This window comes from Chelonia mydas, chromosome 21, assembly GCF_015237465.2.
Source record: "Chelonia mydas isolate rCheMyd1 chromosome 21, rCheMyd1.pri.v2, whole genome shotgun sequence".
Taxonomy (NCBI): domain Eukaryota; kingdom Metazoa; phylum Chordata; order Testudines; family Cheloniidae; genus Chelonia; species Chelonia mydas.
In genome coordinates, this window is record NC_051261.2 from 13,853,590 (window position 1) to 13,867,336 (window position 13,747).

The window sequence follows — 13,747 nt, forward strand, 5'->3', positions numbered from 1 at the left end:
CGAGGCCTTCACACAGCTGGGATAGAACTGAATCCGGCCCGCAGCACGGTAGGGCGGTGCCCTTGGGCGTGCTCTATCCTGAGCCAGAGTCCAGCTGCTCTCACCCTTCTGACCTGCCAGTTCCATTCGAGTCACTGAACGTCCGCACAGATCCCCTGCCTCTGGGTGACCCGCATTAAGGCCTGTCATAAAAGGGCAGGTAAAGAGTCCCCTGGATTGATGGAGCTGGAATTGCTCCATCATTAGGAACAGTGCGGAGGGCATGGACCCAGGCAGAGATGGACCCCTGTGCCAGCGGTCCTGGGCGGGCGTCACTGCCCCAATCCAGCATTTGGCTCGAGGGGGAGATTCACACCGCAGGGGGGCAAATCTGATTCTCCCCTCTGCTAATCGGATGTTTGATTTTATCCCTTCTTACGGGCTCCACTTCCTATTTCTCTGCACTAAATCTCCCTTTATAGTTTCTCTCACCTGTTTTCCTGGTGAGACTGATGGCTTATCCCGTCCTCTAAAGGCACTGGGAGTCCTCCCTGCACCCTGTGCTAATCCGTCAATAACTCATCAGAGGCGAGTCAGTGTTCAGACAAATGCCCACCATGAGAAGGGGCCCTGTCCCTTTAAACACCAAAGGAAGGCAGACAGACGGCTAAATTCGGATTAATTTGTGACCATGAGAACAAAAGCCTAGATCCTCCATGGGATTTAGGTGCCCAACTCCCATTGGTTCCATGGCCATTAGGAGTCCAAATACCTTTGGAGGCTATGGCCCAAAGGGCCATTAGAGAGAAGCTGTGACAGTGGCCAGGTGGGTGAGATCAAAGGGAGCAGCTCTTATAACTGAGTTTGTGTCGACACGGCAAAAAACCCCCACCGAAGCGAGTCTCCGAGCCCAGCTCCCCCACTGGTGGGGCTAAAAATAGCTGACACCTGGTGGGTGGGAAGCGTCTCAGAGCCCGGGGTCCGGGCCACGCCCAACAGTCTACCCGGCCGGTTGATCCAGGCTTGGAGCCGTGCTCGCTGGGTGGCCGTACCCTGCACCGCCCCAGGGGGAGGCTGACACAGGACACCGGAGATGGGGTGCGCCGAAGCTGCTTGCCAGACGGGTCTGATCAGAGGTCGGAGACGTGCCCGAGAAGTGTAAGATGATGCTCCGCTAAGGCCGTGAAGGGGGCTGCGCTAGGTTGGTGTTTACAGCGGGCCAGGCTAGCTGTTACGCGAGCCTTTAATTATCGCCCGACGTGACATTCGCCTTCTAGTCACACGTCTGGGTGCCATTGCTTCACGCCCGACCGCGAGGTGCTCAGGGCATGCGGGTGGGCTGGAACCCGTGTAGCCAGCATACTACTGCTTGGCACACATTCGCTGGGCTTCCAGACCTCCACTGGGAGATTTCACATTGACCCCCCCCAGGGACATGAACCAACCTGCAGCCTCTTCGGAGGGCAGCTGGAGCCTGCGCAGCTCCGGAATCACGGTGAGCAAAGGCCCGTTGCAGGGACTCCTCCCGTAGGCGGAGCCATTGGCAGACAGACGCACGGAAACGCTTGGGGACCTCAGTCAAGAACCAGCTTTCAGGGCAGAAGGCAACATTCTCCTCCCCGGCCTCTCAATCCCGCCAGCAGTGCCCAGAACAGACCCCTGGGGGAGCCATCTCGATTCCACCCCCACTGAGCCATCATGTGTTTTCAGGCCGTTTGGTAGCACGGGTGTCTACCTGGCCCTGGCGTTCCCAGCTCAGACAGACATACCTGCCCTAGCTCTGAGCGCGTTAGTGTTCTGGAGCCAGCACTGGAGCCGTGGCAGAGCCAGGGTGTGTGGACGGGGCTAGCCGCCCTTCCGGCACTCCTGCCTGAGTCCCAAGGTACGTTCCCCAGTGGGTGCAAATCAGACTCACAATTGCATGCGTCTGTTTGCCCACGTAACGGTGAGGCGGTTTGAAAACGAGGCCCTTCACCTGTCCGTGCCTCGGTTTCCCCATCTGAAAACAAGGACGGTGGGGTGGCAAGCGCAGCTAGCGGGGGCTACATTTTCACATGCAACGGTGGCCGAGCCAATGTAGAGCCACGCCCCTCCGGGCAGCCCCCCGTGGCTGGGTGCGGGGAAATGCAGGCACAGCTAACCAGCAAGGCGACAGGTGCACTGGGAACACACTGAGGGCCGAGCTCCCTAGCAAAGCCCTTAGAACGTGGACTAGGCTGTAAGTCCCACCAGTACCTGGCATCTAGCTGGCGCCTCTCATGCTTAAAGCACTGTCCAAACACTCGCCAACCCTCCCTGCCAGGCAGGGATTTGCTTTTCCTTTGCCCTGGTAACCCATTCGCTCTTCAAAGCCAGACGGGAAGCGGCTCGAGCAGACTTTGTTCCGAGCAGCCCCTGCTCTCTGTGGCCTTTCCCTGAGCTGTCTCGCCAGCCAGGCCCCTGCTGTAGTGGGCCCCGCCGTTCCCCATAGGGAGTGGGGAGCTGCTGGAGTGCAAGCAATGGGGCTGTGCAGCCTGCAGCCAGCCCCCTCTGCAGGGCCCAGGTTAAACCCGCTGCTCTGTAATGCCCAGGAATGGATCCCTCTTCTCTTTTTTACTTTCTCCCTCCCCGGGACCCCAGCAGCCTCTGTGGAGCCATCCCGGGGCTGAATGCTCTTCTCCAGCTTGCCTGAACTCCCAGAGGTCTCGCACGCAGCTGGGCTCCCGCTGGCTCTCCTCGGGCCCTGCTGATCTCCAGAGGGTCCAGCTCTGCAAGTGGTTCCATTCGTTCCTCCCTCAGGGCTGCTCCCCTCTCCCCATGTTCATGGAAGCCCAAGCTGGGGCCTGAACCTGTCACGCTATGCTGTGGTGTCAGGGCGGGGAGTAGCCCCCGTTGGCCTCTCGCTCTTACAGCGCCGGAGCTTGTTCCATATTTTAAGCCTTTGTTAAAGCGCCCAGGGCTCTTCTTGCCCTTGGGGACAGTTCCCTGCACTTCCTGGGGGGTTAGGGGGTGGTCAGCAAGGCCCAGGGGCTGCAGCTGTGAGCGCGGGCCTCTCAGCTCTGGGTCTCTGCTTTGACTCCGTCCCAGGTCACCAGGGAGGTGACCCCAGCCAGCCGCAGCCAGGTCCCAACCCCAGCCTGGCTGCAGCCCAAATCCACATCCCGCAAGGCCCCTGCTCCTCCCAGAGGGCCCTGCTGATGTGGGCACAGAACCCAAGCCCTGCGGTCTCTCCCCTCCCCCCAGCAAGAGGGCGGCAGGCTCAGTCACCTTCCCCGACCCTTGCAAAAACCAGCCGTCGGGGTGTGACATGCCCGGGTGCCAGCCAGACCGACGAGTCACCCCTGCCCTGCAACCTGGGGTGCCCTTTGCCCTGCATTGCTCCAGCGTGCAAATCGCTCCCAGCCATGTCTGCGTGTGCTGCAGCCAGCCAGCCACACCTGGGCTCTCACAGAGTGACCCCAACACACTGCCCCCCAGAAATGCATGTTCTGTACTGCCCAGCCCCCTGCTGGCTGGGCACTACCAATATACTAAGTCCGTTATTCCTTTAAGGGAAGAATATGCACCCAAATTGTTACCCCAAACGGAGTTACCCAGGCACGGCTGGAACACGTTGGATTACATCAAACAAGTGCATTACGGACAAAGAGAGATTCCAAGCGAGTGCAAGCAATGAGGCAGAAAAGTCAGACAGGGTTACAAAAGAAAAATAAAGATAAAACCCTGCTGGTGCCCAACTTAACACAGTCTATTAGATTCAAACCCCCGTTTGCTCACCAGGTGCTTTCTGCGGCCTGACTGACCAGTCTCTTCAGGGCAGGACCCCTCCTCCAGATCCAACAAACGCCCCCTTTGTCACTTCAGGTGCAGTGAATGCAATGGGCAGGGAAAGAGAGAGGGGTCCCTGGGGGGTCGCCCCTTCCTTTGTATAGTCCTGTCCCCCTTTGAGAAGCATTTCCCGCTGGGAGCGAGGCACCAGGAAGTCTGTGTGGGTGGGAACTTCATGCTGGTTCTTTGCTAACGACGTCGATTTTTTGCCCCTGCCAAAGAACGGCCACTTAGCAGGTAGCAATCCATCAGTCTTGTTTACACCTGGCTGAGGTGTCAGCTCGCTCTTTGTCTCCGAGGAACTGGTTCCACCACTCCCCAGACTTCTCTGCACAACATACTCCTAGCCGTGAGCTCAGCTGGTGTTTAGCAGGTCACGCCGCTCCGTGCATGTGGCCGTCAGATTATTGATCAGCAAACGATGAGTTTTGAACTGACCCACCACAAGGCGTCCCTTGCACTGACATTAGTGCAAGCGTGCGTAGGGTGCGAACACAGGGCTGTATTCTGTCACACCTGGTTAAGGCCCAGGACAGACCCCTGGCCAGCCACCACCCACGGCAGGGAGGTGAGCCCTGGGGCACGCAGGTGGACAGCCCAGCATGGCCCCACAGACCTAGGAGCTGGGCTCCGTCTGCCAGGCAAAGGCTACTCTGCCCCTCCACAGCCCCCTTGTCTGCTACACCCCATCTCACTGCACAGCCCCTCCTGCCTGCTACATCCCATCTCACTGCACAGCCCCCTCTGCCCCTCCACAGCCCCTCCCGCCTGCTACACCCCAACTCACTGCACAGCCCCCTCTACAGCCCCCTTGTCTGCTACACCCCATATCACTGCACAACCCCCTCTGCCCACTGCACACCCCATCCCTGCACTGTGGGTCTCCCAGCTATTGGCTAGGCAACAGCAGCAGATTCCTCAGTGGGAGCTTTTGTCTGCATGTCATTCCCGGGGACCCCCACCCCTCCCTTCCCCCCGTCTCTGTCCCCCGCCAGCACCCTGCTTGCCTCACCTCTCCCCTCTGCCCCTCCACCCCTGCCTTCATTCATGCCCTTTCTCTCCCTTCCTTGTCCCCTCTCCACTCTGCTCCCCTCCCCGCCTGCCCCTAGCACTGTCTGGGTCTCCCCAGCCGTGCTCTGTTTGCTCATAGGCATGGCCTGGCAGGGTACCTGGCATGGCCGGGCAGGGTACCTGGCCAAGGGCTTTCACCCTCCCGGGAAATTGAGCTGCTGGCAGAACGGCAACGCAAACAGCCTTTATCTCTCCGGGCTGCCAACATGTCTCTGCAGGGTTAGCCCGAAGGGGAGCCGTGCCGGGGGGAGCCGGGGACCCTGGGCTCTGCAGGCCTCGGCCCGTCCTCTGGACGCCCCTCTGCCGGCCTAGGCCCTTCAGTATGGGAACGCCGCTGGAAAGAGCCAGGGGACGGAGGAGCTGAGCGAGGAAGGAGAATTGTTAGGGGCTAGCTGCACCCTGTAGGGCTTGGCCGAAGGGGGGGACAAGTGTGTGGCTGGCCCGGAGCAGAGGGCAGCCTGAGGGGCGCGGCCAGGAGGCCTGGGGCGGAGCTCAGGAGAGGCAAACGGCTGCTGAGGGCCAGGGCGGTTGCTGAGTCTGGGATGGGGGGGAGCCCCAGCGGCTGGCACGTTGAGTCATGGAGGCTGGGGCCAGCCAGTGATGGGCTGGGAATGAGACTAGACAGTAGGGCATGGGCAGGGCCAGCCTGCTGAGAGATGGGGCTCAGCTCTACGGCCCTTTATCCCCAGCACTCGGCCCGCCTGCCTGCTGCCCCAGCTCAGCATCACAGGGCAGGGCTGGAGCCTTGGACTGGGCAGGGAGCTGAATCTCACAGGTGGCCTCCCAGCTCTGGCATGGGCACCAGATACAGTTTCACGTCCTGTTCCTGCTGCTGCCCAGCTGCTCTGCCCTCGTTCAGAGCGGCTGGGCAAACACTTTTTTTCCCCTACAGTTATGTAAATAAACATGAGCCCGATTCACCAGTCACTGAACCTAGGCCGACTCCAGCTCACTCAAGCCCCCCGGCTGCGTGGCGGTCCCCTGGGGAACATTCCCTTACGTAAATGTTACATGGAATCTGATGGGGCGGCTGGACAGAGAAACAGGTGAGACAAGCCAGGGAGAGGAGCACGGGGATGCAGCAGCTAGCCCTGGCTGGAGAACTTCACCTGGACTCTGAACCTAAAGTTGGGTTCGTTATCCGAGCACCATCGCCTCCACAGGCAGGAGGCGGGCCAGGTGACCGTAAGCAGGGCAGGGGGCTGCTTCGGTGGGAACAGAGACATGGAAACATGAAATGAAGCCAGCTCCGAACTTTCACTCCAGCCAGCAGCTTAGTCTCTTTGCTGCTTCACCTCACCCCCTCTTGGGACTCAGCCAGCCCAAGGAGCAAACCACCGTGCGCCGGCCGCTGCCCCCCTGGTCATTCTGGCCCAGGCCGACTGGGAAAGGAGCAAACGTCTCGTGAGCAAACCAGCGCTTGCAGGGCAGCCAGGCTGCTGTCTCCGAAGGAGTCCCCGGATCGCTCGGAGTAAGGCAGCGAGCGCTGAGAAAGGGGGCTCTCGGGATGACTCCAAACAAAGACGTGCGAATTGTCGCCTCTGTGGGACAATCTGCAGTGTGAGCATCTCATTCGGTCTTTACCTACATGCTGCCAAAATCACCCTCCGGTCCAGCGCTTAGCGCCCCAGAACACAGCCCGGCACCCGCCGCTAGACTCAGACCTAGCCCAAGAGCTGATGGTAGCAGCAGCAGGCAGGCACCCACTACACGCTGGGAATATGCCCACGAGAGGCGATAGCCATAGCAACAGGGTAAATCATAGAATCGCAGGACTGGAAGGGACCGCGCGAGGTCATCTAGTCCAACCGCCTGCTCAAAGCAGGACCAATCCCCAATTTTTGCCCCAAATCCCTAAATGGCCCCCTCAAGGATTGAACTCACAACCCTGGGTTTAGCAGGCCAATGCTCAAACTTCTGAGCTATCCCTCCCCCCCCCCGACAGGTGTCTGTCCGACCTGCTCTTAAAAATCAGAGATACAGAAGAAGAAATGCTCAGCGGGCTGCGAAGGGAATACAGCAGAACCCCGTTGAGCCAATATCCGGCGGCTCTCCGTATTAACCGAACAACCGGCACGCACGGGTCCAGACGTGGGTGAGCTCTCCTGTGGCCACTAGATGGCGCTGCAGCCTCATACTTTCCCATTATCCGAATTTTTGATTATCCGATCGGGCTCCTTAACACCTAGGAATCTGAATCTTTGCCTAGGGGGATTAGGCCCTACCCACACCTCCTTTCTGGAAGGTCACGGTCACGGTCTACAGCACGTCCCAAAACTAAGCCAGCCTTTGGTGCTCGACGTTGTGGGGGCCCTGAACACTCAGGGCCTTATCTGGGCCCAAGCCTTTGAGGTGTGTCTATCAGCACTCGCGAAGTGCTTGACAAGTACGAGAAGCCTGTACTTTCTCACTCAGAATACTAGACCCAACCTCCACACTACAACACTCTCTTTTTAACCAAAGTACAAAGACGCCCCTAGAAAGGCAAAGCCACTCTGAAGCGATGGTCTTTGTTTCTTAATGGTGGAGCTTTCAGAGCTCTCCGAGCTTTGACATACGTGGTTTGGCGCTCAGGGCTGGTTTGATGGGTTGCACCGGAGTCAAATACAAACATCTCCAAGAAACGCAGCACTTCACATCGCCTGCTGCCAGTGCACTCAAATGGCTCCTCTGAAGGACACTGCTAAGTGTTATGAAGGCTTAAGCCAGTTCCTGGTAAGACCCAACACAGATTGAAGACCAGGGTGTGGAGTCTGAGTTTAGCCCAATTGAAAATGGAGAAACGAATTAGGGTCAATTAGCCTTGGGCTGTGGTGGCATCATGGATAAGACAGGGACCTCTCTCTCCCCCAGGCCATTGCAGGAGCTTTCTGCAGGAGTCATTTCACCATTCAGGAGTACGGCGGTCTCTAGGGCAGCTGTCACAGGGCCGTTACGTGGCTGGGATTGGGAGGGGATGTCTTTCACAAGCTAGTGACTGGGAGGAAGGTGCCCCGGGGACAAGCTCTCTGTTAAGATGGGGTCCGAGAACCCTCAGCGCGACGTGAAGGCTACATTTTTTACTTCACTTAGGCCTGGTCGATAGACGAATTTTGAATTGATACAACTCTGGATGTGATACAAACCCTAGGGATACAGCTGATATATCAATAGAGATTATTCTCCTTCCCCTGCCTATGCTTTTCCCAAAGCTACCTGAGCATGCCCAGAACTGGTAGGATGTTAGCAGGCTGCCAATGGCTTGCACTGAAAAACCCAGTGTGCAAACATGAAAACACAGTCTAAAAAAGTTTTGCTGGAACATACCAATTCATTGAACCCAAAATGTTTTTCAGAAATATCTCGGGTTTGATGAACTTTCCTGGCAGGCTGCTGGAGGCCATGAGCTTCCCAGGTCCATGACTCCAGGGCAGCACTGCCATGCCTGGGCTTCCAGGATCCCTGCTGCGGACCTGGGAGCCTGAAAGCTCAGGGAGCTCTATCTCCATCTCTAATCTGCAAGGAGCCTGGAAGCTCTGCGAACCCCAGCTTCTGAGCTGGCAGCCCTGGGAACCAGCTGGATCAGGAGTCTGGAAGCCCTGGGGTCCCACATAGTGGGGTTGCCCTGGAGCCACAGACCCTGCCAGCCCTGGCAGCCACTGCCTGAAATTGACAAGAATCAAGTCAATTTCACTCAGCTGCTGCTGGGGTCCCAAGGAGCAGATTGTGTGTCCCCCTTTCTGAACCATTTATTTTTCTTTCAGAATTTCTGAGTTGTGGGAAATTTCAAAAAATGCGCTTTTGTTCCCATTCAGAAGGAAACAAGTTCTAAAATACAGAAGTTTCCCACAAACCAGAAATCCTAAATTTTGGCCAGCTCTCATTCTAAGCCCCTCTAACATTGACAAATCACAGCCAGTTTTCCCCAGAGCGCTGAAAGAGTCACTCGGAGGGGCTGGGATAGCTATGTGCTATTTCACATCCAAACTACCAACACTCCATGCCAGTCGATGACAAAGCCGGAACGTATGGCCTGTTATCGATCTGCTGAAGATGTTAATTTGAACTGAATTTATTTTACATACCTAATGCTAGGCCCATTTCTCTTATCCTCACTCCTGGCTGGGATAAGGCAAGTCCTCTCATTAAACACAGGGAGATATACCTGCCTCTGGGGAGACATGCAGCAGGACATCTCCATAAGGCAGCGTGTGTGTATGCACGCATGTGCATTATACCTGGAAGATGGCTGACGGGTGCTTTCTCTGTGCTTTGCAGGGAGAGAGGAGAGCCTTGAGGCAATGGATTAGCTCCCTGCGGAAGGCAGTCTGGGTGCAGGCATAGAGATACATGTTCACAGCTGCGTTGGTCAGTTCCAGCATAGTACCAGCGTCCACCGCAATGTTAATAGCCTTAGAGTAATCCTGTCTCTCTATGTCATAATGGCAGGTCCTGAGAATAATCTGCGTGACAAACCTGGTGGCGCCCAGATAAGCGAATGTCATCGAGACAGTCACAAGGAGGAGGATGGATTTCTTCTTCTGGTACCTGAATTGGGTCCCAGAGTTCACTCGGTGCAGCCCTCCGGCCATCACACAGTGCACTTTGTTGCTGAGGACGATCTGCCTGAGGGTCAGGCTGTTCAAGGTGAAGATGATGACATAAGGGACAACGTTCACGAGTGAGGTCTGAAACCAAACCAGCCCCTCAACGTAAGAGCTGGGAAGGTCAGGGTTAAATTTGCAGACCGCCCGCCCCGTCCCATTCACCCTTTCTGATCTGTTGGACCAATAATACGGGATAGCCACTAGGTAGCTGCAGACGTGAACCAGGGCAATAGTGTAGAGCGTGCGTCTCGGAGAGCACAGCTTTGCCTTCAGCTTGAAGGTGTTGATAGCCACGAAGCGCTCGACGGTGAAGGACACCACCAGCCAGACGGAGGCATTGACTGCACCGTAATTGAAGACGTCCCGGAGGGTGCACCAAGGGTCCCGGTACCAGAACGGCTCCATGCTGTAGCATTTCAGGATCATCTCCACGAGAACGATGAGAACGAGAACCACGGTGTCGGCCAAGGACATCGCCATCAGGTGGTAGCGGCTGGAGGCAGAGATCAAGCAGTCCCTCCGCCAGAAGATCACGAAGGTCATGATGTTTGCTGAAAGAGACATTTCCGCAGCTGTTTGAGTTGGAAGCAAACCCATCTTCCCCCCCACTCTGCTGCAGCTGAGCCCTAGGGCCAACAGAACAGCACAGCACAGACGTATGCTGTGACCCAAGATCCCCTCAATGCCACTTGGCAAGGGGGTTACAGGAATGTCCTGATTCCGGTGCATGCATCCTGGTTCACCACAGAATGTCATGGGGGGGCTTAAATGAAAGCCAGTGTGGCCCTAGTCATTAATATTGCTGTGAAATGTGTGTATAGATGCAACGTAAGGGGTTATGTACGTCGGCTGCAAATATTTTCATAGAGTCGTTATTAAGGCAGGAGTCACCAACAGAGGTGAAGAACCAGGTTTTCGGTCAGACAAGAGATGTTTATTTGCCAGTCTCTCCGTTGGGATGGAAATTAAACACTAGAAGCTAACACAAGGGATACTCAGGAAGTCAACAAAGAGATGCGAAGTCACCAGGTAAGACAAGCCACAGGTGGTTAGCCTGTCTCAGAACACAGGCAATCAAACTGGGTTGTAAGCAGAGGCAAAGAAGACACCCCATGACCCTGCACCTAGGAAGTAAATGGACAGCATGTCCATTCATGAAAACAGGATCTCAGCCAAGCTTGGCTGAAAAACGGCAGAAGCTGTTGGATGAGAAATTTCTTTAGACAGGAGGTTAACTTGTTAGTTAAGTTTGGTCTCTAGAAAGCATGTTATGATTTTGTTTGATATGTAATCATTTGTTTCCAAGATCCTCACTCGCTGTCACTTGAATGTTGAATCTTTGATCAGAAACTTATTCTTGTTCTCACTAGAAATAGATCTAAACGCTGTGGGATTAAGCAAAGTGCTGGACCAGAGCTGAATCTAGTCAGCAAGGAGCCTGGAAGCTCTGCGAACCCCGGCTTCTGAGCTATATCTGGAAGCCCTGGGGTCCCAGATGGGGGTGGGGGGGCTGCCCTGGAGCCACAGACCCTGCAAGCCATGGTGGGACAGCAGACCTGGTATTTCTCTGAGTAGCCAGTGGCAGGGGCTGGACACCACAGGGGAATGCTTCAAAGGGGTTTGGGGACTGCTGCACCTATTGTTAACTTGCAAGGCAAAGCCAGGGCTGGTACAGCCCAGAGGAGAGTGCAGGAGTGTCTGGCAGGCTGGTGGTGTCAGGGAGCTGTCACCCAGCTAAGCACAAGCAAGAGTCCCTCACGCTACAGGCTGAGGATACCAACATGACTGACAGTCCTGGGTACCCTGAGAACCATCACATATGTTGTGAAACAAGCTGACAGCTTATACCATCAGCCACGTGGGGTCCCAACACCCTTCACACCTCATTTACACAGGGAAATTGACTAGCATAGCCAGAGCATAGTAAGCTCCTCTTCACCCCTCTTCTAACCCATGTGGGCACTCATTCCCAGCTAGCTATTGCAGACCACCGTTTCACAGTAGCGATTCTGGTCAGTTTGCACACGTAGACATGCCCTGAGGCAAACGGGCCCAAGAGAGGGTGCTGCTGTTTGTCTGGAGAGAGATTCCTGCCCGGTTGTATTACAGGTGACCTGCAAATGGGAAACCAATGTCTTAGCTTCATCCAGAAAGAAGCAAAAGAGGGAAGGAGAGAGGTTGCTTGTTTGTGCATTAAAAATTCAAGTTTTTGTCCATGCTGTAACTCTGTAGGCAAATGGAAAACTGAGGAGATGATAACATCACAAGAGACAGGAGAAAGCAAGCTAAGTAACAGAGGGGAAGGGATTTTTAGCCAGACAGGCTAAGTGTTGTTATCGTTAATTAACCCTTTTTCAACTCCAATGCCTAACAAACATGTAGGAAAAGACAGTATATGTTAAAGATTCAACACCGCCTGCATTTAAATTGTAAGAAAGCACCCAATATACAGCTGAGATCCCACAGAGAAGTCCTCCAGCAAAACCATGGGATTAACATTCTTGACATTTTAAAGGGCTTGTCTACACAGGGGAAACTGAGCAGCATAACAATTCTGTGATTTAGCTGTTAGTTACTATGGAATAACTATGTCGGTCAAGTTCTCACCCAGATAGACAAGATCTAATGCTTTAAAGAAGTTCCTTTTTGTTATAAAGATTTTAAAAAGTTTATCTATAATAAAGAAGCAAAAAGAGACAAACCCAGTCGTTTAAAAATCCTTTTCAGGTCACATTTAACAGGGCAGCAGCAGCATTGCTCTCTACATCACGTAATTCAAAAAGAGACAGAGGATGACTCCAACAAAGCGAGGATTTCAATGGGAATTTTGCTACTGACTTCAATGGAGCCAAGATTTCACCCAGAAATTTTTTAAGTTGTTATTAAAAATTGAGGATGGTGCAGAAAACGTTTGCAGCAAAAGAAATCAAGAGGTTCATATTTTTTTTTGTGCCCCATCTGTTCTCCTGTTCCCTGAGCATCTTCATCTCCTGTGGCACTTAGAAACCTGGGGTTCAGTCTGGAACATGCTCAGAAGTGATCTTCCATTCTATAGCTAGAGCTAGTCAGAAAAAAAACACCCCCCAAAATTCAAAGTTGTTTTCCCAGGTTTGAAATAGCGTGTCCAGGTGTCCCCATTTCAAAAAGGAAGTTGAAACACCGGAAAGGGCTTAGAAAAGAGCTACTGGAGTTAACTTAGGTCTGGAAAACTTGCCTTACAGTTAGAGATTTCAGAAGCACGGTCTATTTAGGGTAGCAGAGGGAAGATTAAGAAACCACTTGATCAGGGTCTACAAGTACCTACACATGAAAATGATTTCTGATAGTAGTGAGCTCTTTAATGTAGCAGACAAAGGCATGACAAAAATCCAGTGGCTGGAAGTTGAAGCTAGACAAATAGAGACTGAATATAAAATGCACCTTTTTGACAGCGAAGGTAACTCACCTAGGGACTTGGTGGATTCTCCATCCCTAGAAGTCTTTAAGTCAAGACTGGGTGTGTCTCTCTAAAAGTCCTGTTCCAGGGCAACCAGAAGCTATGAGACGGATGCAGGATCACAATTTTTCCTTTCAGCTTTAAAACGTATGAAGATGACTATCCAGCCACATACTCACATGGGATCCCGATTATGGCCAGAAGCGGGTAAAACACTTTCTGTAGCGTTATCATCCAATGATCCTGAGTCATTTTCGAGGACAGCCCTGCTTTCCCGAGGTCTCAAACAACGGCTAACTAGTTCACCAGCCCCAGGACAAGGAGCAGGTTGTCTGTCAGAGTTTTGTTCTCAGCTTATCTTTCTAATAAGCCCTCTTGAAACAAAATTACTGTCTTTTAATTTACAGCTGCGGCTAGAAACCCCATGTTAATGATTACCTGGCTGGACAAAGAAAGGGGAACGTGAAGAGGCAGATGGAACTGTTAGATCAGTACAAATTAAACAGGACCTATTACAGAGCCAGGCACATGGGCAGCGAGTATAATAGGCCAGGGGAGGTTAAGCCTCCCGTGGGACAGCCACCACCGACCTGCCACTGGATGCCTGGGCCATGGTGGCCCCACCTAGGCTTCCCCTCTTCCGGTCCCTATTCTGCCCCTTCCCAAAGGCCCCCCATCGCCCCCCACTGCCTGGCTGAGTCCCTCCTCTTCCCCCCTCTGCTCCCCACGTCCCTCCTCTCCTTCTCCCCCTTTCCCCTGCAAGTCCCCCCCTGCCTGCCTGCCTGCCACTCACCGCTCACCGTGTCCCTGTAGGCGGTGGGGTTCTCACGGGAGTGGGGGTGGAGGAGAGGAGGGACACGGAGAGCAC

At 54.3% G+C, this 13,747-nt stretch overlaps 2 protein-coding genes across 2 annotated transcripts in view; both read right to left on the reverse strand.

The window, feature by feature from the left end:
• LOC102938060 (alpha-1,6-mannosyl-glycoprotein 4-beta-N-acetylglucosaminyltransferase) overlaps window positions 1–4,127 on the reverse strand; it is a 33,625-nt gene extending 29,498 nt beyond the window's left edge. Inside the window, exon 1 of the mRNA XM_043533517.1 lies at window positions 3,736–4,127. The gene's annotated coding sequence lies outside the window, so the exon portion shown is untranslated. The remainder of the gene's footprint in view (window positions 1–3,735) is intronic.
• Window positions 4,128–7,290: 3,163 nt separating this feature from the next.
• LOC122463449 (probable G-protein coupled receptor 142) lies at window positions 7,291–13,508 on the reverse strand. Its single transcript, XM_043533521.1, has one exon. It carries the CDS (start codon window positions 10,197–10,199, stop codon window positions 9,069–9,071), a length of 1,131 nt encoding a protein of 376 aa, XP_043389456.1. The 5' UTR covers window positions 10,200–13,508; the 3' UTR covers window positions 7,291–9,068.
• Window positions 13,509–13,747: the final 239 nt, after the last annotated feature.